Here is a 27,676-nt window from a genome sequence, read left to right on the forward strand (position 1 = left end):
TTATTTCTCCAACCTCTGGTGTTCATTTGTTTTTAAAATCTAAAATCAAGCACTAAGTTAATAGCATCATCATCTGTATATTTATTTTTCTTTGAAGTTTTTCTATCTTTAACACCCAGAACAAAATTTAATACAGTATTGTATAAGTTCTTTGGCCAAAGGCTGACATCAAGACATAAACGTAATTTTCATGTTTTTGTCTTAGAACAGATACCAAAATGTAATGAAACATAATCATCATGATATTTCCTATGGCTCTTCTCTGTATCACAGTTTGCAATGAGTCTTCTGGAGGCCATACTGTCCTCTGATTTGATGTTTTCTTCTGACACAACCATCATCTGCCTCAGGTGGCATGTTGCTGTTCCACTGTCCACAAGCTTTTAAAAAATATCAAGCTCGCAAATATCAAACTATGTATTTCTGAGTATACATATATGAATATAATAGCAGGAAACATTCCACATGGGAAAAATATATCTAAAAACAAAGATGATGTAACTTACCAAACGAAAGCGTTGGTGTGTTGATAGACACACTAACAAACACAAACACACACACCCACACCAAATTCAAGCTTTCGCAACCCACAGTTGCTTCATCAGGAAAGAGGGAAGGAGAGGGAAAGACGAAAGGATGTGGGTTTTAAGGGAGAGGGTAAGGAGTCATTCCAATCCCGGGAGCGGAAAGACTTACCTTAGGGGGAAAAGGGACAGGTATACACTCGCACGCGCGCCCACACACACACACACACACACACACACACACACACACACACACACACAGAGACAAGCAGATATATCAGATATGTCTGCTTGTGTCTGTATATGTGCGGATATGTGTGTGTGTGTGTGTGTGTGTGTGTGTGTGTGTGTGTACTTGTCCCTTTTTCCCCCTAAGGTAAGTCTTTCCGCTCCCGGGATTGGAATGACTCATTATCCTCTCCCTTAAAACTGACATCCTTTCGTCTTTCCCTCTCCTTCCCTCTTTCCTGATGAAGCAACCATGGGTTGCGAAAGCTTGAATTTTGTGTGTGTGTTTGTGTTTGTTAGTGTCTCTATCAACATACCAACGCTTTCGTTGAATATATATATAGATGTATTTGGATGAATATATGTCTGTACCATCTTCTGTAAGACCATGTATAGTTGCCTAAGCAAAGCCTTAGTGTATAAAGAATGCCATGTGTTATTAGTAATTTTTTATTAATATTGTATTGAGTTACTAACTGAAATATGTTTCATATTATTGTACATTATTCTTTGAGGGCTAAGACAGATTTTATGCTCGTGTTTTGTAGAGAGAACAATGTCATGAATGTTTCCATAAAAATAGTAAGCTTCAGTTACAGAATCGTACTGCCTGCTACCGTCATATTACTTACTTGCTTAAATTGTAAATTTCATTTAAAACAGCATTTATTTACATAATTTACAGGTGCAGCAGCAGCTGTCTCAGCAGATGCAGGCATTGAACCTGTATCCATCCAGTTCTACTGGAAGCAGTGGTGGACCAAGTGTTTCTGCTGCAGGCGGCAGTAGTGGTGGTAGTGGCTCCCTTTCTTCTGAACCACCACCCCCTTACCCTTTAGTACCTCCATCACCTACTGTACCCCCACCTCCACCATCATATACTGTATCAATTCAAAGTCGACAAAGCCCCACACAGTCCCAGCAGGAATACAGGAAGAGCCCATCATCAGGAATCTACTCCGGTCCAGGATCAGCTGGCTCACCTAGCCCTGTTACAGTCTCTGTTGCCAGTCCTCCACCCTCAGCTTCATCTGTCGCTCGGCCGACACCTCTGTTAGCCTGGAGTGCACGTCAAGCGAAGACGCAACCTCCTATCATCATGCAATCCGTGAAGAGCACACAGGTTCAAAAACCAGTTCTACAGACAGCCATTGCCCCAACAGCACCCCCACCTACTGCACAGCCTCCAACTCAGTCACAGCCTCCACCCCCTTCGTATGCGTTGTCTTTGCAACAGAAGCAACAGCATGCAGTGGCTGCTGCTCAAAAACAAACTCCACCTCCTGTACCTGTACAACAGTCTTCTGTTGGTTCAGTCACCCCAAGCCAGGTCTCTGTACCCACAACAGATCCTCCTAGCTATGCCATCACTATGCAAGCACTTGCCGCATCAAGAGGACATCACCACCATCCGTTGCCACCTCCACCGTATGGTCCACTACCGGGTGCTGATGACGGAGTTGTAGCAAGTGGTGCTCAGGTTTCCACTGTGGAAAGTGCAGCTACGCCACGTCCTTCACCAGCAGTCCAGCAAGCTGCGGGCCATAGTCATCACCCGCCACTGCAACGCAAGTTTTCACCAGCTGTTCCTGAAGGTGTGGTTCGTGCTGACAGTCCAGGATCAGTGCAGATTAATGACTGCAGACCATCACCTCAGCCTCCACTGCCTGCCTATCCTTCTGAGAACCCCCAGCAGACACCACCACTTCCACCCACCACCTCGTCTTCTGTAGCCAATAAGAACAAGGGTTCACAAGCAAATTCACAGAATGGAGGTGAACGAAGATCTGGACCAGCACCCCCACCGTATAAGATTGACCATCAGTCTCCCATACCAGAGCGTAAACATATTAGCAAAGAGAAAGAAGAAGAGCGCAGAGACTGCAAAGTGCGCAACTATTCCCCTCAAGCTTTCAAGTTCTTCATGGAACAACATGTAGAGAATGTGCTGAAATCGCACAAACAGAGGTTAGTCCGCCGTATGCAATTGGAGACAGAAATGTCCAAAATAGGTTTGAGTGCAGAAGCACAGTGCCAGATGCGTAAAATGCTCTCACAAAAAGAATCAAACTATATTCGCCTAAAACGTGCCAAGATGGACAAGTCAATGTTCACAAAAATAAAACCAATTGGTGTTGGAGCATTTGGTGAAGTGGCTTTAGTGCGTAAAATTGATACCCATCACTTGTATGCCATGAAAACTTTACGAAAAGCAGATGTTCTCAAGAGGAACCAAGTGGCTCACGTTAAAGCGGAAAGAGATATTCTTGCTGAAGCTGATAATGAGTGGGTTGTGAAACTGTATTATTCCTTCCAGGATAAGGACAATTTATATTTTGTTATGGACTACATTCCTGGAGGAGACCTAATGTCATTACTAATTAAATTGGGCATCTTTGAAGAACCTTTAGCCAGGTATGTCTTTTTTTCCTTTCTTTCTTTTTTTTCATTTGATTTTCGTTTACAGTTATTACGGGGCACTAATTCAAAAGCAGGAATTTCTGCTTGTTTAGTTTGGGCATAATTTAAGGTGTGTGTTGGTTTCTTTTATTATGGATTTTTCTGTTATCTGTCACATACAGCCCATGTGGTTATTTTTGTGGAAAGGATGGACAATTTCTTACAAAGGATTGCCTGTTTAACTTACCCTCATTTTGTCAAAGTGTTGCATGTTAATTGTATTAATGAAAGAAATGTGGTGAGTCACATCAACAACTCTTAGTAAGTACGTGAAACATGATTAATGAATTAATACTGGTTGACATTGCTAAAACATGTCTAATATTACAAATGGGTGCTGGTAAATCCATAGCTCCAAAAAAAAAAAAAATACTATCATGGATTTGAAATTACTCAACATATTCCTCCTTGAGCTCAACACATTTATGGCATCTTTGTTCTGGTTTCTTTAACCCATCCTTAAGAGAAAAAAAAAGTATTATGGAGCAAGCCACTCATGTGAAACCTTTTTGGCTTCCTCAGTGTTCAGAAATTGTCTTCCTTTGAGATGTTTCTTGAAGTTTGGGAACAGATATTGGCATGAGGAGGCCAAGTCACATTAATAGGGTGGGTGTTTGAGGATTGCAAAGTGAAGGCCTGCCAATTTTTGCTGTGTGATGGCTGCCTTGTGGTGAGGAGCATTGTCTTGCAGAAACAAGAATCATTTTCTCTGTTTTTTCCAAAATTTGAAGATGAATTGTTGCATCAGTTTGTCAAAAAGTTCAACATATTACTTTGCCATGATGGTTTTACCGTGTTGTAAGTAGTCTACAAGTAGGGTGCTATCTGTATTCCAGAAAATGAATCTGAGCAACTTGTTTGCCGACCTTTATATTTTGAACTTATTTGGACATTGAGAACCACTGTGTGTCTATTCTTTGGACTGTTTTTTGGTCATAATGTATATCTATGTCTCATCCATGGTGATAAGACAGTCCAAAAATCCTACAGGATCCTAGTGAAACTGGACCAAAATAGACTGCGAAGCAACCATGCGTTCATTCTTTTGGTTTGCGTTGGGACATTTGGGAACCACTCCTGCTGAGAGCTTTCTCATGTCCGAAATCTCATGAATAACACGACCCACACATCCTCGGTATATGCCCAGTGTCTCTGCTATCTTTTTAGCAGCTATCCTCCGATCATCCAGGATCATAAAATGAACAGTGTCCATGGTTTTGCCTTCCAGGATGCTCTTCATCTTCAGTGCTGAAATGCCCTGTTTCAAATGCAGCAACACAGTAGTTGATAGCAGAGTAGGAAGGGCAGTTACCACCCAGTGTGACAGACATTTCGCAATGAATTTGTTTGGCTTCGTTTCCTTTTTTTAAAAAGGATGCGTAATCACAATGTGATTTTCTTTCACTATGAATTCTCCATTGTGTTGCACCATGCTCTCTTCAAAACTGCATAGAAAAATAGAAACCTATGTTACTACTACACAATTATTATCATACATAATGTAAAGAACAACGTTTAACGCCAGAATGTCAGAACCTGTCCTTCGTTAAGTAGGAAAAGCGAGGGACTTATCAGCACTCTGCTTGCACATTTGCAGCCTCTAATTGAAGCTATATGTAACTCCAGTCTTCACTCTATGTTATGTGGAACATTACTGAAAATTGCACATGTTTGGTTTTTGAAATATTAGTTGTAATTTCAGTAGTCATTTCCTGACCTAAAGATCAGAGAAGCTCCTATGAATTCATGGTTTCAGTTGCATTACTCTTATTTATATTACCAGTTGCCTGTAACAGCATTGTCACTATTGCTGTTGGTTAATACATAACTCCTACTCTAGATTAACCTCTGTTGTGGTTTCTGTGAAGACCAATAAAAGTGCTCCACTGTTCACTTGAAGCAAAAGTACAGTTTAGATTCATTTTGTGATAAATAAATGGAACTGACCAATAAGGCAGACAAATGTTCCATGGTAGGCTGCAGCATTCATAAAATTGTTGTGGTCACATCTTTTCAACATGTATGTATTAGGATGTTGTTTCATTGAAAGCAAGCAAGTACACACATCAGATGCATGTGCCAGATGAAAGTACATTTTTAATAATGCAAAGAATAGAAATCCAATGCAAGCTCACCCAAAGGGCATAGCAGCTTAGTGCCCAATGAGTGTAGTTTTATTGGTGGCCTTGTTGTCATAGCTGTGGTTAAAGTCATGTGACAGTGTTGACTAGATGATGTTGAGGGGTAGATTCAACCACCTAACTGTGAAGGTTTCCTTTTGTTATGTGGGTTGACACCTCTCTTCAGAAAATGTGTGTGTGTGTGTGTGTGTGTGTGTTTCGTGTCTTAATTGTTTCATGTTGTGGTGATGATGTTTTTGTTCGATGATGGTGATGGTGGTGGTGGTGGTGATAATGATGATGATGATGATGATGATGATGATGATGATTATGATAGTGATTATGATGATGATAGAAGGGACCTTGTAGAACACAATGCCGGCATATACCGAAGGTGGTGTCAAACTTGGACAGATCACCATCAGCACTTACATGCCCTGTCTTTATATGCCACTGCAAAAAAGTTTGAAATTTTGCCCAGGAACTTGGCACAAATTCTAAGAAGCAGAGTCTTCACACCAACACCTGTCCTTTCATTGTTGGCAAATAACGATGGGGAACGTTTCTTCCACAATCAAGATTCGAAGCGGCTGTCTCTTTGTTGAGTGTCCCTACACATAGTGTATCTATTGGTCCTGGTTTGTTGAATGAGATGCTCTTGCAGGCTACAAATTCTTATGTCAAGCACAGCTAAATTCTTGAATATCTTGTTACAGAGTAAGCATATTTGTCCTCATACATTGTTGAAAATGCACACCTTCAAATTTGACAAAACTTATTCACCTCATGAAATTAGCATTTTGTAATTCCTGAGCAATGTGAAGCATAGAGTATGGTTAGATCTTGTTTTAAAGGTTTAGACATTTGGCTATTGCAGTACATCTCATATGTTAACCTCTTCTGCAGTCATTTTGTGTATTAATATGCTTTCTGAGTGGAGCGTGTCGTCTTTAAACATTTTTTCTGAATCAGTTTTGTTACAAATGTGGTTTACAGACTCCCCCCTTCCTGCCTGCCACTCACTTCCCAGCCCTCTGCTACGGATAAGAAATTTGTTGAAGAAACTGAAGAAGTGGATTATTGGTGTGTCTAATTAAGGACTTTTTTTTAGAAACTGCTGAGCTTTTCATGTTGTCTTTTATTGGCAGCATGTGTGCTGCTGAACACGACATCAGATTAGATTTTTCATATTATACACAAGTTTCACACCCATTTGCACACAGCTTAGTAAGCAGGCATTTTATTTAACAGGCATGCAGTCTTTACAAAAGTTCTTCAGCAATAATCGATAGAGGTGCAGGGCTCAGAAGAAGCAAACTCTGTCCAGTACACAGATTGTTAGGGGGAGAGCTATGCAGAGCGAAGTCTGCCCCCCCCCCCTCCCCCCCCATCACACACACACACACACACACACACACACACACACACACACACACACACACACACACTGCAACCACTATAACTATGCCTTGCACTTCGTTCTTACGACCTGCTCTCAATGCGAGTGATGAACTTTATTTTCAGCCATGTGAGGATGTGCAGCGGTTAGCACACTGGAATAGCACTTGGGAGGATGATGGTTCAAATCCTTGTACAGTCATCCTAATTTAGGTTTTCCTTGATTTCCCAAAACTTCTTAAGGCATTCTGGGATGGTGTCAGAAGGGCACAACGGATTTCCTTCCCCATCCTTCCCACATCTGCACGTGTGATTTCCTGTTTCTTTTTCCAGAAAGGAGTTTTAGGAATCACCACTGATAGACAGAGCACAAAAAACCTCATAATTCAGTTACAGCTTTTGTAGTGCTACTGCAAACTCTATTGTTTTTTTGACAAGGTTGGTAATAGTTAGCGACAAAATTCTAGTGGCCCCAGTGTTCTGACTTCCACTGATTTGGAACTAGGGAGCTTACTGAAAACACTTAGGTTTCCAGTACACTGATTATATGATGACTAAAACTGTTTCACTTCACTTCTATAATTACAGAAAGTACAAAAGACAAAAATGTAACTGACTTGCATGCATCCGAATAAAAATAAAAATGAGCCCTCAAACTGTAATTCTTGTTTTGAGTGTAGACACCATTTACACAAGCTGGCACACAGAGTATCTGGAAAACACTGAAACTGTATGCACATGGACCCCAGTGTTTACTTAAATGAAGTAATTTAAAATTTTCTATGGCATATTTGCTGTGATCTTATGTGTAATCACATTTATTATAAACAGATCTAGAGGTGCACTTTAGATTATGATGATGAGTTATTTCCAATGTATATTTGGTGTGACATGTCAGGTTTGCACTCATCTTGGTATCAAAGATTCACATCCACTCTCCCCCTCTCCTCTTTACTGAGTTGGCAGCACCTGCTACTCCTGCTAGCAAACCATCAGGAAAACCCCTAAGTGTCACCCAAAAATACATAGATGTTCATCAGCAGGCAACATCACAAGAAGTGGCGTGAAAGCCTCAACAATTTTATTTGTCTTGTGGAAAAATAAAGAGAGTGGTATTTGTTTTCAGACCACTAGAAACCACGCGTTTTATCATGACTACCTTGAGAAACTTTGATAAAATGCAGCATGCTATGTCTAATGGAAGTTACTGTCTTAAAATATATTGCATATGACATCTTGAAATGGATATTAATGTTGTGAAACCTCACTACTTAGGACTAATTGGGGTTAATACCAGTTTGAATTATCAACCGTCCGACTTGGAGAAACGTTTTCTAAAGTAGCTATCTGAAGCTATAATTAGGAATATAACACACAATTTATGTTGTGATTAAATAAAAACTAGATTAACTGTAATAGTATGTGAAATACTGCTCACTATATTTAAGTGAAACTAATGGAAATGTCGTGTGGCTAGGGCCTCCCGTCGGGTAGACCGTTCGCCTGGTGCAGGTCTTGCGATTTGACGCCACTTCGGCGACCTGCGCGTCGATGGGGATGAAATGATGATGATTAGGACACCACAACACCCAGTCCCTGAGCGGAGAAAATGTCCGACCCAGCCGGGAATCGAACCCGGGCCCTTAGGATTGACAGTCTGTCATGCTGACCACTCAGCTACCGGGGCAGACAGTGAAGCTAATGTAATGATACCACAAGAATGAAACACCATACATACTCAAAGGTTGCATTAAGCTTTCTCAATGTGTAGCCTACTGCACATGTCACTACTGTATGTATTCCAAAGTGAAAGTCTGCTCTAGACTGGAAATTTATGTGCTACATTTACTATACGTACTTGGTCAGTTATGTGCTGCTGACATCTGGATCTACAATGATAGGTCCACAGCTACCAAAAGAGAAGCTACTACCTTACGTTGATACCATGGCAATATTTTCATCCAAAATGTACATTGATATGGCATGAAGAATGAATGTATTTTTGGTTGAGACTCTTTTGTGCACTGTTCTGTTATCACTTACTGTTGCATCTCTTTTAGTGTAAGGTAATACTTCAGGTAATCTGGATTAAAGTCAGTAAAGTTGATAAGCGTGTCTAAATTTTCCCCTGGATGTGACAGTTTAAGCATTGGTCTGTTTAATCTGGATTAAAGTCAGTAAAGTTGATAAGCGTGTCTAAAGTTTCCCCTGGATGTGACAGTTTAAGCATTGGTCTGTTACCTGTTCATTCACTGACATCATTTACTTACTCTTTTTCACTGGATACTCCTTGGGCCTGGTCTATTATTCAGTCTTCAGTGAGGATTTGTTCGCCTTTATGCAGGGAGTTCCAAACATCCCCCATTGTTGTAAACTGTTTAATCATTTTGAAGGGTCGTGGTTTTGACTTCTCTCCAACTGCTGATAGTGGCACTCTTGGCATTATAAACTTTCAGTTTCATTAGACTCTATTACTTTATATTGCCTTCACCATTATCTTCAGCATTGAAGAGCACAATGCATTTGTCAAGTTTCTTGTGTCTATAAAGGCACTTACAAATACGGATCATTCCTTGATCTACGGGCTAGACCAGTGATATAGTGTATGGACGGAGAAAAAAATCACTCAACCAGTTGAAATTTTAACTTTTTAAATTGGAATTTTCAGGCTTCAGCGATGAAGTGGTTCTTGAATCAGTGAGAAAATAACTGTGTGGTAACCCTAGCCTTTTTGTTAGCTTTAGAGATGACGAGGAGATGCTGTGTAACAGTTTTGATTGTGCTAGGTTTTACAGATCTCCTGATTATGGCTGGTTTTAAATGGTGTGAATGATCAGCATTTGCATATGAAAGACCAGTGATTAATCCCTTACTTGCTTTATGTCTGTCTGGTGAACTACTTTGTCTTTTTTGCTGGCCCATATATTGCCAGGCATGGATGGACTCCCATAATTAATGTGTGTTGCAGATCTTTGACAAAAACATATGTTCCTCTTTTAAAACAATTTTTAATCCTTCACAGAATCATTTAGTGGTTGTAATATCTGTATTTAAACTTTCCTCGTACACCTGACTATTAGAGATATTGTGGCTATTACTTATCCAGTACTAGCCTTGAGACATATTTGTCCGAATTTATCAGTAAATCTTTCCGTCGCAACCTGCTGTTCAACTCCTTTTAGTGGAACTCTTGACAGACTGTTATTGTTTGTACTAAGTGTGCACACCATCATCAGTGGTGATCAGTTTCAGTCCAGATGTGAGTTTTTACACTCCTGGAAATGGAAAAAAGAACACATTGACACCGGTGTGTCAGACCCACCATACTTGCTCCGGACACTGCGAGAGGGCTGTACAAGCAATGATCACACGCACGGCACAGCGGACACACCAGGAACCGCGGTGTTAGCCGTCGAATGGCGCTAGCTGCGCAGCGTTTGTGCACCGCCGCCGTCAGTGTCAGCCAGTTTGCCGTGGCATACGGAGCTCCATCGCAGTCTTTAACACTGGTAGCATGCCGCGACAGCGTGGACGTGAACCGTATGTGCAGTTGACGGACTTTGAGTGAGGGCGTATAGTGGGCATGCGGGAGGCCGGGTGGACGTACCGCCGAATTGCTCAACACGTGGGGCGTGAGGTCTCCACAGTACATCGATGTTGTCGCCAGTGGTCGGCGGAAGGTGCACGTGCCCGTCGACCTGGGACCGGACCGCAGCGACGCACGGATGCATGCCAAGACCGTAGGATCCTACGCAGTGCCGTAGGGGACCGCACTGCCACTTCCCAGCAAATTAGGGACACTGTTGCTCCTGGGGTATCGGCGAGGACCATTCGCAACCGTCTCCATGAAGCTGGGCTACGGTCCCGCACACCGTTAGGCCGTCTTCCGCTCACGCCCCAACATCGTGCAGCCCGCCTCCAGTGGTGTCGCGACAGGCGTGAATGGAGGGACGAATGGAGACGTGTCGTCTTCAGCGATGAGAGTCGCTTCTGCCTTGGTGCCAATGATGGTCGTATGCGTGTTTGGCGCCGTGCAGGTGAGCGCCACAATCAGGACTGCATACGACCGAGGCACACAGGGCCAACACCCGGCATCATGGTGTGGGGAGCGATCTCCTACACTGGCCGTACACCACTGGTGATCGTCGAGGGGACACTGAATAGTGCACGGTACATCCAAACCATCATCGAATCCATCGTTCTACCATTCCTAGACCGGCAAGGGAACTTGCTGTTCCAACAGGACAATGCACGTCCGCATGTATCCCGTGCCACCCAATGTGCTCTAGAAGGTGTAAGTCAACTACCCTGGCCAGCAAGATCTCCGGATCTGTCCCCCATTGAGCATGTTTGGGACTGGATGAAGCGTCGTCTCACGCGGTCTGCACGTCCAGCACGAACGCTGGTCCAACTGAGGCGCCAGGTGGAAATGGCATGGCAAGCCGTTCCACAGGACTACATCCAGCATCTCTACGATCGTCTCCATGGGAGAATAGCAGCCTGCATTGCTGCGAAAGGTGGATATACACTGTACTAGTGCCGATATTGTGCATGCTCTGTTGCCTGTGTGTATGTGCCTGTGGTTCTGTCAGTGTAATCATGTGATGTATCTGACCCCAGGAATGTGTCAATAAAGTTTCCACTTCCTGGGACAATGAATTCACGGTGTTCTTATTTCAATTTCCAGGAGTGTATTTACTGTCTGGTTCATCTTGTTTTAGAACAGAGTCAGTAGTTTCAGTGCGATTTTTCAAAATGACATAAATAGTTGACCTAGCAATAGCAAATTGCAGCATAGCTGTCTGGACAGAAACATGGGCTTGGATTTTAATAAGCACTGTCATCTCCTAAACGTAACAATCTCTATTTACTAATAACTTTATTAAGTGTACTGCATTGTACTGTACATTTGAGTGATCATGGGGATGGAATTTAATATGACTTGGCATGTGGACTTCAGCAACAAAACTGAGCAGGCTTTGACTTTTTTGTGTGCTTGTGACCAGCCATGATACATAAGCTAATTGTTATTGGCCACAAATAAAGTGATAGGAAGGGCAGGGACACTTTTAACATTTACAATAAATGAGCGAGGCAAGTAAAGCAGTATTTCACTTTGCAATAAAACATCAGTCTGAACTATCACAAATTTCAAATTAATGAAGTCCAAATTTGTACTGTACACAACTTTCTCAGTTTCTTTAGTCAACTGTGCGGAAAAGTTACACAAAAAGGATCCATAAGTAGCTTCTGTGCATAAGTGACATCAGGTTATCAGGAAATGGTATACTGTCACATAGAAGAAGGTGTAATTAGATGAATGATGAACACTAACTTCACTTAATGAAGGTTTATTCAGCACTTGCACATACAAGAGTGCGGAGCGAACTGCCTCCGGCCAGAACACATACGGTATATAGAGTTACAGAACATTTCAGTACAATGATTCTTGACGTTTGTGGATACTTCTACAATGTACTTGAACCGAATATGGGAATTAAAATTTTACAGTTCAGGTTAGTTTTGAACTCATGGCCCTCGATGCAACAGTCTAGAATCATAACCCCTACACTACGGTGACTGTGCTACTCAGTTTCGCCTTTAAGAGAACAGCGTCTCGGTGTTATGTCCTCCCAGTCCGGGAACGAGTCATCGGTCCTGCATACTCCGACTCACGATGACTGATGTTCGCCCTGGTAGTGATCTTCTTAAAACTTCCTTTGCCGCTACACTCTTCATCACCTCTCCGCTTGTTGCCTGACACTGGAGCTTTGAATTTACCCTGGGTTTGCAGGATCCTTATAGGGCTTCAGTCGAAGGACATGGGCTGTATCTCTGATCTTTCATCGTCTTGTGTCGGGGTCGAAATCTTCAACTTCATAAGTAACATCAGCCAACTGTTTTACAACCTTATAAGATCCAAAATAGCACCTGAGGAGCTTCTCAGAGAGACCAGCCTTTCGAAGGGGAGTGAAGATCCAGACGAGGTCACCAGGCTGGTAGACAACAGGTCAGTGGCTCGCTTCATACCTTCGTAGATCGTTTTCTTGAGCCTGCAGCATGCGGAGTCAAGCTAACTGCCGAGCTTCCTCAACTCTGGTTAACACCTGGCCGATGTAGTTTTCGTCCATGTCATCAGGATGTAACGGAAACATAGTGTCCATCGTTGTAGTCGCCTCACGCCCATGTACCAGGAAAAATGGTGTAAATCCTGTGGTGTTTTGTTTGGCAGTGTTGTAGGCAAACACCAAAAAAAATAGCACCTCATCCCAGTTGCTCTGCTCAACATTGACGAACATTGATAGCATGTCGCCCAAGGTCTTATTAAGGTGTTCAGTAAGTCCATTAGTTTGTGAATGGTAGGCTGTCATCGGGTTCATCGGGTGATGAGTAATGTTGCACAGACGGTTTATCTCTGTCACAAGATATGATTGAAAAACTTTCCCTCAGTCCGTAATTAACGACCTTGGGGCACTGTGTTTTAATACAATGTCTTCCACGATGAATTTGGCTACCTTGAATGTTTCGGCTGTTTTCACGGCTTTTGTAATGGTGTAGTGTGTCAGATAATCAGTGCAAACAATAATCCATCTATTGCCACTAGCAGACGTTTGAAATCGTCTGAGGAGGTCAATCTCAACACACTTGAAAGGCGTTTCGGCTGGTGGAATTGATATCAGTCGGCCAGGTGATTTCTGAGGAACTTTTCTCATCTGGCACTCTCAACAGTGCGACACATAGTGATGGACACTCCTAAATAAACCTGGCCAGAAAAATCTCATGCGGATCCTATCGTATGTCTTAATAAATCCAAAATGTCTGGCCTCAGGTGTGTCATGGAATTTCTGTAGAACATCTAAGCGCGTGTTTTTAGGAATCACTGGTAGCCACATATTTCCTAATGGATCAAAGTTTTTCTTGCAAAGTAACCCATTAACTACCTTAAATCGTCTTTTCACTTCCGACCGATTTAAGGCAAGCATAATTTCAGGTATGGTGGTGCCCTTCTTCTGCTCAGCAGAGCGATCCTGGAGTTCAGCAAGGCAGTCACTATCTTCATCAAAGTCTTGATGGTCTTGCACAGGGTTTCTTGAGAGACAGTCGGCATCTTGGTGTTTTCTTCCACTTTTGTACACTATGGTAATGTCATACTCTTTAAGACGTAGTGCCCACCTGACGAGTCGTCCTGTTGGATCCTTAAGACCTGTCAACCAACAAAGTGAATGATGGTCTGTAACAACTGTGAATGGCCTTCCATAGAGATACAGTAGAAATTTGTACATGGCTCAGATCACAGCAAGACATTCTCTTTCTGTAGTTTAGGAGTTTCTCTTGGCTTTTGTAAGTGTCCTAGAAGCATTTCCATCCAAAATTTGCACCAGAAGAGCACCAATCCCATACCCACTGGCATCTGCTTGTAGTTCTGTAGGTGCTCTCTCATCATACAGACCAAGTACAGGGTCAGTCGTCGGAGCTTTTCGCAGCACATCGAAAGAATCTTGTTGAGCACCACCTCAGATAAATTTAGCATTGGCTTTTAACAACTCTTCAAGCTTGGCTTTGATACAAAAGTCTTTGATAAAATGATAGTAATTAGAATATAATCTGAGGAAGCTTTTCACATCTCTAATACTTCTAATACTTTTAGGAATAGGAAATTCCACTATAGATCTCACCTTTTCTGGGTCTGGCTGCACACCTTCATTTGACACAAGGTGTCCAAGTATTTTGACTTCTTTTGCTCCAAAGATACACTTTTTTGGATTAAGTTTCAGTGTGCCTTGTTGGAGACGCTTAAGAACGGCCCTCAGTCTTTTTACGTTTTCATCAAATGTCTCTGAGAACACTATAATGTCATCTAAATAACAAAGACACATCGTCCACTTCAGGTGCCTTAGAAGATTATCCATCATCCGTTTAAAAGTTGCTGGTGCATGACACAAACCAAACGGCATTACCTTAGACTCTACAGGCCGTCAGGGTGATGAATGCAGTTTTCTCATGATCAGCCTCATTTACTTCGATTTACCAGTATCCCGAGTACATATCCATGGTTGAGAAAAACTTAGCCCAGTTCAGACGATCTAGTATATCGTCAGTTCATGGAAGGGGGTAAACATCCTTCTTAGTTATCATATTAAGCTTCCTGCAATCAACACAAAAGCGCCAGCTGCCATGCTTGTTCCTGATGAGTACCACTGGTCATTCTTCATCATTTTTTTCTACCTCGTCGCGAATTATTCAACGCTCCATTGCTGACACACGGTATGCTCTCTGGCTTATTGGTTGATGGTCTTCAGTGCAAATTCGGTGCTTCACCGTCGATTTGTCTAATTTGCTCTTCACCTGTGAATTGAAGCATTCAGAGAACTCTTTGAGAATGGCAAGTAGCTTCTTCTGTTATTCCTTAGTGAGATCTGGTGATAATTGAGATGGAAGATCTTGTCTCGTAATGGTAGCGCCAATTTCGCCCACAGACTTGGCACGGTAGGTTTATATGACGCTCAGCTGTTCAGCAATTATCGGCTCAGTGTTTACTACGCACATGCAAGTTGGAAGGATCTGCAGTTAACTATCCACAATTCACCAAATCCGTTCTTAAACAAGATGACAGAGGCTGGGATGACGAAGTTATTCTTCAGTGGTATTCTTCTCTTACATTCCACTACAAGATCAATGGGTTGATGCATGGCATGACACATGACAGCTACCTTTCTAGCACTGACTGCAGGAATGATCAATTCATCCAGCAAACAGTCTCCACACATTCGGATGTGCATGTTCCTGTCCACAGTATCTCATCTCATCTAGTATAATCTTCGAGCGAACACAATCTATAATTTCCTGAGAAGCTTTCAGAATGTCTCATCTTAGTATGACATCATGACTATACTCTTGTAAGATGATGAATTCTAAGGGCATTGTTGGCCACTTATACCCACACGAATGACACATCTTCCTGTTGGTTTTAGATATTTTCAGTTAGCCACCTTCAGCAGAGATGTTTTGTTGTCGACGAATCCGGTTTTCTGCAACTGACGATGGTGCTTCATGGAAATGACTGAATATGATGCTCCTGAGTCCACAAGAGCTTGTGCTGGTCGGCCATCCATGAGGAAATCGACGTAGTTTTCTATCATTTTTGTAGTGATCAACGATGGAGGATTTTTATCTTTGGGGACGTCACCTCCAAGGAAGGTTGCACCCTTTAGTTTTCCAGGTTTCGGCAGCAAGGTGGCCAGCACGAGCTTCTAAATAGCGATGGAGACCTTGATCGGCATGTTGGGGAGCATCCTCTCCAGGGGCAAGCTTGCGGCAATGGTGACCTACGTCATCATGCACCCATATTGTCTTGTTCATCTTCGTCGTCCCGGAATTGGTGTCGGCTAAGATCGGTCTGCTGTCTTCTGGCACGGGCGTCATCAAATATCCGCAGCCTTTTTCGACTATAGTGCACCGCACGTCCCGGTCGTCCGTAGTGGAAACATACTGGTTGGTTACCCTGGGTCCTCCAGACGTCAGTCTTCCTTGGTGCCCAAACAGGTTCCTCATGCGACATTGTAGGAATGTAACTTCACCTGGGTCTTGACCTTTTCACCGTTTTAAAGGGAAATGAAGGATGAGAGATTGGGTTCAATGTCTGTTCCACGTCCTCCCTTATGACCTTTCGAAGCGTCTCAGTTTTTTGCCCGCTGTACAATCCAAGTGCCTTCTGAACTTCCTGTCTCACTATCTGACGAAGAACACTTGTGAAATCAGTTGCGTCCTCCATCACAGACATCGATATGACGTTTGGAAGCCATTCAAACTTCTTGTGGATAATTCTTTTTTGATGCATTTTCTTGATATACTGCCGCCATTTTATGAAGTCGTCTGCTGTAGAAACATCCTTCAGGAGTAGGGCTTGATATATGTCCTCAGCAACACCCTTCATGAGATATGAAACCTTATCTTCCTCCTTCATTCTAGGATCCACTATTTTACAGCTCCAAGATGTCTTGAATGTAGGATGCCGTAGTTTCTCCTGGATGCTGTGCCCTGCACTTTAATTTATCTTCAGCCTTGCACTTCTGTTACTGTGTGTCGCCGAAATACTTGCACAGTGCTGCCTGGAATACATCACAGCTTGTGAACTTCTCTTTGTTGTTCTCATGCCATTGCTTGGCAGTGCCCTCCAAGTAGAAAATTATGTTGGCCAAACACACGGTGTCATCCCACTTTTAAATTTGGCTATACATTCATATACCTACAGCCACATGTTTTGATCTTGGCCATCATCACCAGAGGACCTGGAGGCTGTCTCATGTCGTGGCACACAGTTGCTGTCATCGTAACATCCTCTTCTTCTTCTGTCTCCGATAGATTGCGATCTGTTGAGTATGGCTCGAACTCGGGTTTCTCGTCACGTAAACGGCAGCTCTTTCGTGGTCTGATGGGAGCACTGTGTCATCGATAATGTGACATTTGATGATGATTATTGACATTTGTGAATACTTCTAGAATGTACTCGAACCAAATATAGAAATTAAAATTTTACAGCTCAGGTGAGTTTTCAACCCATAACCCTCCATGCAACAGTCTAAAATCATGACCACTACACTGTAGTGACTGTGCTACCCAGCTTCTTCTGCGACAATATTGCGAAATAACTATGCTGAGAGTCAGTGAATGAAACATTATTGACAGGCTGTAAAGCTCCCTTATGGTCTTTTATATTAGTTTTTACCACTACCAGACTTTGAGTATGGAATCTTTACAGAGAAAACATGCTTTGTTACTATATGAAATTGGCCATAGTACCTAACACAAACACATCTTCTTTTCTTCACAAATATCAAAATTTCTCAATTAAAAATGGAAAAATGTCACTTTGAAATAGTAATAATACAGAACATATTACTTGGTTTTATTGTTCTTTAAGCACGCTATGTCACTCCCTAACAATGTCTCCATTCATCCAAATGTGTATTAACAATTGAATTTATTCCACTATCATGCTGAAGTAGCCATTGCAATGATGCATTTCCTCATTAATTTGTCAGATTATCACAATCCATGGAAGCCTTTTCAGTTATGTTCAGATAGAAATATGTTCCACAAATGGAAGTTATTGATCAACGACCACGATGCAGTACCATCCTCCAATTTAAAAAATAATTCCTTGCACCTTTCCACGAATAAACTGAATCAAAAATTGCTTTTACCGTATGGACTGATGTAATACTTTCACACTCATATCAGCACTTTAGCACATTCTTTAGACAATTTGTATGTATGCATGCTTGTGTGCAGTAGTGCTTGTGCTTCCTTGACATTAATAAGATGTCTATGCCCCGGCAGGGTGGGGGGGGGGGGGGGGGGGGGAGAAGAAAAACACCATGCTCAGCTTTGAAAGCTCCAGAAACCAGCAATGTGTGAGGTGTATGATTTACTATGTCAGAACTCCAATGATGGTGGTGTACTTCTTAAGTGCCCCCCAGTAGGAGTTTTGAAATTGGGGAGGTGGGGGGGAGGGGGAGTGGGTGGGGATAAGAAGGGTTGCTTGAAAGCCCAAAAAGAAACTTGTCAAGCCCATGAAAATTTTGACCCAACAACAAGATCTACAGAGAAACAAATAAACCACATACTAATGAACAGTCAGCAATGACTTCATCCTCCTGAGTCATCATACTGTAACACAGTAAAAATATCAGACACGCTTCACATTCTCTCATCCCTACAATGAAAATTGCAGTTTGTTTACAGTTTGTCTATGTATGTGGTAAGTAGACGTACAATATATGTGGAAATTAATTTGGTCGTATATCTAAACAGCAATAAAAATATCAAAATTTGCTATACGGATGTACTCTGGTAGTATCCTTGAAAATAGTGTCAAAAGTTACTTGAGATACTCCAGTTTAATCTCTTTCCCACGCTAGTCATCCTGATCATTAACTTTTTCTATAAGTAAGATATTATTTTACTACTGTAAGGGCATAGTCTTATAAACATACAGATGTTATGGGTACAAGCTGTGCGAAAAGGGACAGTGTCATTACAAAATCAGCCGTGATGTTTATAGTTGGAAAACATTTAAAAGATGCAAGTAATACAAATTGTGGTCAGTCTGCTAAAAGAAAAATATATGTTATTGACAGTTTTACTTTGTCACACAACACTTTAAACAACTTGCACACTCTGTGACAGATGGGTATAGCAGCTGATTTTGTTGTGTTCTTCTGTTGGGAACGCCTTGATTAGCATGCACATTTACACATCAGTATGGTTGATTTACATGGCCCAGCAGCAGATGATGTTAGCAGCTAGCTCCTTAGACAATATTGGTGATCTCCCAGATGCTCGGAAGAAATTTTAAAGTAAACAGAGCTAGCGTACAGCTCCTTGTACATGAACACACCTCACTTCTTTGGCTTTCTTCATCTGCAAATGAGACAGGACATGATGCTGGACTGCAGCACAAGACCTTCTGCTCTGTGACCTGCTTCAGCAGTGGACCTGTAAAAACTAGTGTGACTCAGCATCTATATGCCCAATAGTCTAAACATGCACAGCACATAATGTTCTCACATTCTCAGTCCTTGCAATTATAAGTGTTGCAACACTACACATACAGTATACTAACACAGACAGTATGATACGCTACACAAATCACTGTTCATGAACATTTGACAGTTCTGTCTTTTTGTGAGTACCACTCAGCCTTTTTGCTGGCCTGCATCATGTTCAGTTGCATCATCGTTGACCTCCTCTCCATCATCTTATGCCTCCTTTTCCATTATATAATATTTACGGTTTCATAAGTGTTCAGAAGGGGTGCACCCATTCTGTTCTACCCATTCTGTTGTGCGCAGGTCTGCGCGCATGCTGTTGACCTTGGCTGCTCACTCTTATGTCACTCCTCCTTCTGTATCTCTGTCTGAAATTAGGTGAGTGATTACCTTGCATATTTTTGTTGAGGTAATCTTGCCTTCTTTCGCTTCCTCCAGCAGTGTTTTCTCTTGATTCTCGTTGTTCCTATTGTCTTTCAGTTTGTAGAAAGTTCATTTTGTAAAAATAGTTGTCATGGCTGCTCTACAGTTTCAGTTCATGTCAGTCACATGATTATGAACTTTGCACAGTAGGCATTGCGTCACCTAGTGTATAACGTGATTTTTTCCTATGGTACTTCCAGATAATGATTTCTCCCTAATTCCTTTATCAAAATTTGGAGTATGTTTCGTCATATATCTGGTTGCATAGACAGTTACAAATAGGATTTAAACGCTCATTGTTTGTGCTTTTAGACCAGTATTTTGGTAGGAACATTGTCCCCAACTGTGCATATGACAAGTTTTCTTTTCCTCGTTTCAAGGACAACATTTCTTCAAGGCTTTTCTCACGATCTAACAAACTGATGTTTTTCTTCTAGATCATGTTTTTGTTTTGTAACAGCCAACTTTTGCTTCTCTGCAAAATAATCTTTGAATGTTCTTCTAGAACCTTCACCTTAAAAATATGTTATTTATCTATTGACAGTACATCTGCAACCCTAAGGGGAATGTTGGCATCCAGTTGAATACTACCATCATCTGTGCAGATGCTACTAATTTTGTTATGTGAGACTGTGGTTTTGCTTGACACGCTAAGGTCAGAACCAGGTAACTCAGTTAAGAAGTGTGTGCCTGAAATTGCTTTCTCCTGTGGCTCTATTGGTATTGAACATTCTCGAAGAAGAATAGTTGTGTTTTGCATTTCCTTATGTGCATCTTCTGTTCTCCGTAAATTTTTATTTAATTTCATCCACAAATTTCGCTCGACTTTCCTTTTATCTTGTTGAGTGGCACCATTATCTTCCTCATTAGTTCCTTTTTACCGAGCCGAGTTACCACAACATGATCTACTGGTATTTTCCATATTGCCAACAACATTTTTACATTTGAAAATCGAAAGTACAAGACACAAGCCTATCTAACGTCCTCCTCACAGAATTAGTCATGTGCCATATACAGGTAGACCCTGTTATACCCAGATTCATTATCTGTATGTTCGCCTATACACAATTTTGGGTTTAAGTCCACTGCTGCTATTTGTTAACAGTACGCTGAAGCAGTAATGGTTCAGTGCATTTCAACATGCATCTTCTGTCGTGTTTGTCAAGATGTGAATCATCGGTTTAGGTCATCCGAGCTGTGAAGCTGCCGCTTGACAGAGCCTGTATTTAAAATGTTGGGTAAAAGGAAAGAAAATGTACCTGTTGAGAGAAAGAATCATGTACGGAGTTAGTATTCAGTAGAAACAAAGTTAGAAGATTTGGATTGCTAGACATTCAGCACGCTTTGATGCATGGTGACTCCACTGTGAAAATTATTTTTGACATGTGAAATCAGTTTGAAAAACTTCTCAATCTTCAACTATCTTAAGTGTGACTAGAGTGACCAAATCTCTTGGAAAGAATGGGAAAAATGCTAAGCCATTGGATTGAAGGCCACAACTAACACAGCATGTGCTTCTCTCTGGAGCTAAACCCAAGATCTTGTATGCAGATTTAATGAAACCAGAAGTCGATCCAACACCTTTCTTGACCAGCTCGGGTTGGTTTGATCACTTCAAGCTTAATTTTGGTCTTCACAACATTAAAATGACAGGAGAGGCAGCTGTGCCAGATAATTGGAGCTAAGAAATTTAAAAAGATGTTTAAAGAAATTGTGACAGAAAAAGACTATACTTTGAAGCATGTTTTCAACCTTGATGAAACGGACATATTTTTGAAACAAATGCCTACATGCATGTTGATTTCTGTGTGTGTGTGTGTGTGTGTGTGTGTGTGTGTGTGTGTGTGTGTGTGTGTGTAAGGGGGGGGGGGGAGAAAGAAAGAAAAACAGTTCTGGGATTTAAAGATGCCAAGGACTGATGCACCCTTCTTTTCAGTGAAAACATTGTAGTGGATTGCAAAGTGAAACCCCACGTGATTTTATATTCTCAAGATTCTAGGGCACTAAGGGGTTGTGACAGGAGAAGACTGGCAATTTGTTGGAGATGGAATAAAAAATGTTGAATGATTTCTGTTATTATCAGTGCCAATTTGTTAATGAACTAAATAGAGAATTGTAGGCATACTGTGAAAAAGAAAAAGATCCCTTTCAAAATTCTTTTCTTCTTTCATAATGTTCCCAACTACCCACTTTCCTTTTTGAATTCAAATTAAAACACTGAAGTTCCATTTCTGCTGCTGAACACTACATCTTTCCAGCAACCCATGGACCACGCAGTTATTTCTACATTCAAGACATACTACATGCATAAAATTTTTTCCAACATCAGAGAAGAAAGTGATTCGAATGACAAACTTACTATTAAACAATGCAAAATCCATGATGGAATGTAACAATATTAGAGAAGGAAAGGTGCTACTCACCATATAGCGGAGGTGCTGGCGATAGGAACAACAAAAAGATTCACACAATTATAGTGTGGTTTCAGTTGCCTGAGACTGCAGGCATGTGTGCAAGTTGCATTTGTGTGTGTGTGTGTGTGTGTGTGTGTGTGTGTGTGTGACTGTTGTTGACAAAGGCCTTAATGGCCGAAAGCTATAATTGTGTGAATCTTTTTATTGTTCCTATCGCGACTCAGCGTATCTGCTATATGGTGAGTAGCATCTTTCCTTCTCTATTATTGGAACTTACTATTAAGATTTTCAAGTGACAGTTCAGTATAAAGATGGCAATTAGTGTTATTAGAGATTTGTGGACTTACATCACTCAGTGTGCCCTGGTGCTGTGCCAATGCTAGAAGGTGACGTGATCACTGATGAAATGAGAGAAATTGCAGACATGACACAGGAGATTGGGTTCGCTAATATTGAAGCTGTGCTCTTTTCCGAAAGATCAAGGTGGTAAGGGGTACAAGTTACTATGACATAACACCATTGAAAATAGTACTCCTTTCAGATACAGCATAATCACAGCACGTACTGCTGGTTTCTTTCATTGTTTTTCCCCTTTCAGGAAGTATTTCATGTTGTGTGTGTCAGTTTTGTGCACTGTGGAAGCTGAGCAGTATGTGCGATTTGATTAATATCAGAGCAAATGGGAAAAATTTAATGTTTATTCTTCGGAATGGCCTGTTGTATTTCAATTACTGAGCAGATAAAAATTTACCATCATCCACTCTCCCCCTCCTCCTACCATTCTGTCCATCCCCCCCATCCCCCCTCCCTGGTTTAGGAAATGTGCTCAGATTGTTCATTGGTTATGCCTGTTTACTGAAGGCAGATATTTGTGTTCATCTCCAGTCTGACACATAGTTTTAATTTGTTATGCACACTCAAAAGTTAAATTGTTCTACGGAGTCATCCTGGTTGTGGTACATTTTTATTGCTACCTGTTGTCTTGTGGCGGTGAAGGGCGTATTGCACTCCCCCTATAGACACACTACACTGTTTCACAATTTGGTGAATAGATAAACCTGTTATAAACTACAATTGCAGCACATTTTTCTGTGGACATCTTCATTCGTGGAGCGATACTAGCGATGTGCACACTTCAATGTCACGAAAGAACTGACATGCAGGGACCACATGTTACGTATCGCAAAATGCTTGCTGTTTGCTGCGTACATCACATCACTACAGGGAACAACACAGGTGCACCAAATGTGGTGTCTGTCGGCAAATAGGTAAACAAACATATCAGAAAGGTACATAACATTTATGTGCACAACATTGTTTGTTGGATACTATTGTATCTCGATGACCACAAACAAAAATCATGATGTGTATGACTGTTGTACTATTCCTTTGCTTCCTGAACTGTATCCATGGTATTACACCTTATCTACAGAGAGCTAGATGTCATTTATTGGGTGTACTGAAATTAATGAGTGGTAGTGTATGTTACAATGATAATGTCATGTCTTATACTGACAATGTAATTGACAGTTGTACACTGGCTGTACAAGAAACAAGATTAAGACATGGTTGATGGTACTTGAATCTTGGTGCGACACTGTTACACACTATATCTGAAAATGTGCATACATTGGGCATTACCATGGGTCGCTGTGCAGGAGGTTGTGTGCATATATTAATTAGGGCTATGTTGCTAATGAATGCAATGGTCACCTGTATGTAGATGCCAAGAGTAACTGAGTAATATACATTAAGAAAAATATAAGATGAATAAGGCTGAATATTATTGTTTTCTGTATATGAATTCACTTGTTTATTGTGACTTTCTTTCATGTAGTTTCTAACACATTACATTTTTTCTGTTCCTCATGATCACACTACATACAACTGCTTTCTTTCATTGCTTTTTCCCCTTTCAGGAAATATTTCATGTTGGGTGTGTCAGTTTTGTACACTGTGGAAACTTGCTTGTCCTTGGGAATGCCCTGTTGTATTTCAATTACAGGAAAATGTTACTGCTCTAAATCTGTATTTGTACCAGTTAGTCAACCAAATGGTGTGTATGGTGAAGGCTACATAATTTGTTAGTATCAGTGATGGAAAAAAAGTGGTACTCTGAGTGTGCCAACTCGGATGTTTACAAATTATTACTGTAAGAAAATATACCATACAGTTGACATTATTTATAGAAGTAGGCCCACATGTGAGTGGCTTATTTCCAGCACACACAGTTTCATTTCAACTCTTTTTCCTTACTTTTGTCACACCTGCCATTTTTCATCATCAGTCTCAACAAATTCATTTTATTTATTTATTAGGGATGAGAAATACTGCATAATCGTACTATTCATTTTGTGTCCAAAACTCTATTAGAATTCCACACTTTGCCTTAATCTCTTTCAACATTGAATACAGAACTGAACAAGCAATATCACATCACTGCATAACAATGAAAGCAATGCATTCTCAAAATGTATTTAAAATCTGACCACATAAGACTATTACGTAGCTCCTATTTAAATTTTGAGCATTTCGATATTACTCTAACCAGCTTCTTTGAGCCTAAGTACACATTCTCTGTCAAATGCTGACACTGCATATATTGTTCGTGTGCCTGTATGTGAGGCTTAGTTACTTTCCAACTGAGCACATGTAATGAAATTCACAAAGACTTTATGCCCTGTTATCAATATTCCCCTGTTTACTATCCATAGCACCTGCACAGTGTAAACATGCTGCAGCATGTGTGATTTTTCTGCCTTTTGATATAAATATAGTATAGTTTCATCTTTTTCCAAAAAAGTTAAATGGGATGCATCCCCGGAAACACAGCTTTGGTCAATATTATTCTGCCACTTCCAATTTCACCTGCACATGGTGCTGGGGAAAAACAACCATCAGTACACCTTGATAGAAGGGAATTTCTCTCATATGCAAGGAAGTAACATGGATTTTGAGTCGTCATGAAATATGCACTATTGAAATGAAGTTTTCATTATGCTCGTAACTTAACATGTTTAGTAACTGCCACTGGAATTAATTGTGTACTCATTTCTATGATATTTTTGTGCGCATTAAACAAACTTGTGATGAACTGCAAAGTCCACCTTTGGTAATTGTGTATTCTGCGGATTCAGCTGCATGGCAGACACAAAAAATTCATCTCAGGAGTCTTGTACTCCTTTTTATTATTCAGAAGCTTGTGCAATATCGGATTGGAATGATTTAGTCTGTTGAGTTTCATGAGCATCATTCTTGTTAAATTTTGGCATGTCTCTGAGATCATTCAGTGTCTGCTGTTTGCCTTCTTGATAAAAAATTAAATACCGACATTACCTTGGATTTATCGACATGTAAGAAAAAGCATGAAAATAATGTTTATCTTTAATATAAATAAGAGCATTATCAGTGAACGGATACTACATCCAACCACTTTCAAATCAGCGGCTATATGCAATATAAGATGTATCGATGGTCTCTGAACAGCCAGTCATACCATGTCAGCATGTGCAGTGAGGACTTTTGCCACACCCAGACTGCTTCACAGCACCGAGCGAGGTGGCGCAGTGGTTAGCACACTGGACTCGCATTCGGGAGGACGACGGTTCAATCCCGTCTCCGGCCATCCTGATTTAGGTTTTCCGTGATTTCCCTAAATCGCTTCAGGCAAATGCCGGGATGGTTCCTTTGAAAGGGCACGGCCGATTTCCTTCCCCATCCTTCCCTCACCCGAGCTTGCGCTCCGTCTCTAATGACCTCGTTGTCGACGGGACGTTAAACACTAATCTCCTCCTCCTCCTCCTCTGCTTCACAGCACCTGCGTGTGCAGTGTACAGAATGCTGGGCGCACTGCACCCACTATGGATGAGCATCTCTCGACAGTCTGCCATAAACTGCTTGGACAATCACATCTAGTTCACAACATGCACAAGAGATAGTGCTTTAACTTCAGGCAATAGTCCCCCAGGCAGTCCTTTTGCCAATAAGCTATTTATAAACCTCAAAATTGTGAACAAAGATGACTGTTTGCAGATGGACACAGGAACTACAGTTTCTTTAATAAACCTCTACTCATCTAGTTTCTCTAACATTAGCTCTAACCTCCCATACACTGGTAAGCATAAGGTGATGGTTCAGTTCCCTTCAGGGTTAATTCACAATTGCCACATCCTGCAAGATCACATGGCTGACAACGCTGCTTATTGTCAATAGTCACTCAACCAGAAATGTTTTCAGTCTGGATGCCTTCTTGTTTGGATTCTTCATCAGTGACCTGTATTCGAACCTGTCCTGTTATGCACCACAGATTTCCAGATTCATACCTCCTTGTGACGAGACATGGTGCCCAATTCCAGAGTCCTTAGGGAAGAACTTGATCGATTCCACAAGCACCTTGACCATGTGCCAGGTAGTAGTCAAGAAACCCAGTGGCTCCCTCTGGCAGTGTGGCAATTTTAAATCAACAATCAATGGTCAGGCACAAGTAGCAACCTACCCTATACCACTTCCAGAGGATCTCCTCACAAAAATTTTGTAGGAGAATATTTTTCTAAAATCGACATTGTCAATGCATATTTGCAAATATCACTGTATGAGAAGTTGCAAAACGTAGTTATCGAAGTTTCCTTATGATTGTACAGATACAGATGCGTGCCTTTTGGGATCTCTTCTACTCCTGCAACCTTCCAGTGATACCTGGAACAGTTAACCATAACCATACCCATACCCATACCCATATCCTCTTCCACCTAACTATCTAGACAACTTAATTGTTGTGGGTGCTATACATTGGGAATTCCTGCAAAACCTTTACACGTTATTTACTACATGATGTGATGCAGTGCCACTTAGAGAAATCCAAGTTTGGAGGAGCAAATGGAGTACCTTGGGCACTTGGCTAAACAATGAAGGGATCAAGCACACTGATTGCTAGGCAAGAGCTATTGACTATCTACTCCATCATATAAAACTTATAAAAGCTGCAAGCTCTTTTGAGAAAGGTGAACTGTTGTTTTGGGTTCTTCCCAGAAGTGGCTCACATATGAAACTTCCATGTTTAGCTACTCGTTACTAACTTTACTTTAATCATAGACTACAAACTGCTGATAGTACCATTTGGACCATGCTACAGCCTTCCAGAATATACAGCATAATGTCTCCAATGCTGGACCCTTTTTCTGAGCTCTTACATTTATGCAATTGAGTATAAGCCAATGGTACAATATGCAAGTGTGGACTTTCTATCTTTCCTTCCCATGAGACCTTGCCTTGGACAAGAGGGAAATTTTGTGTTTCCACATAGACGCAAAAAGGAGATAGACCTTGGAAGGATTTTCTACAATGGCTGCACTAATTACTGCCGACACTCACTGCAACCTGATATTACAACTTACATGCTCTATGTCCTCCATGGGTGGACCACATACATTTCAGAGAACAAAAATTAAGAAGCCCATATCTGATCCCCCATCTACCACTGTCGGTCAGTCATCAACAATGCTCTCCTAAAAGATGCTTATGTAGATACATAGTCATCCATCATTCTAGCTGCCCTGCAG

At 41.3% G+C, this 27,676-nt stretch overlaps 1 protein-coding gene across 3 annotated transcripts in view; it reads left to right on the forward strand.

Moving 5' to 3' along the window:
* The window catches only part of LOC126186005 (serine/threonine-protein kinase Warts-like), a 209,146-nt gene that overhangs the window by 152,006 nt on the left and 29,464 nt on the right, over positions 1–27,676 (forward strand). For all 3 annotated transcript variants that reach the window (XM_049928176.1, XM_049928174.1, XM_049928175.1), the window contains exon 5: positions 1,438–3,167. In XM_049928176.1, the coding sequence (XP_049784133.1) occupies positions 1,438–3,167 (1,730 nt within the window). The remainder of the gene's footprint in view (positions 1–1,437; positions 3,168–27,676) is intronic.

The sequence above is a fragment of the Schistocerca cancellata genome, chromosome 1 (genome assembly GCF_023864275.1).
Source record: "Schistocerca cancellata isolate TAMUIC-IGC-003103 chromosome 1, iqSchCanc2.1, whole genome shotgun sequence".
Classification (NCBI taxonomy): Eukaryota; Metazoa; Arthropoda; class Insecta; order Orthoptera; family Acrididae; genus Schistocerca; species Schistocerca cancellata.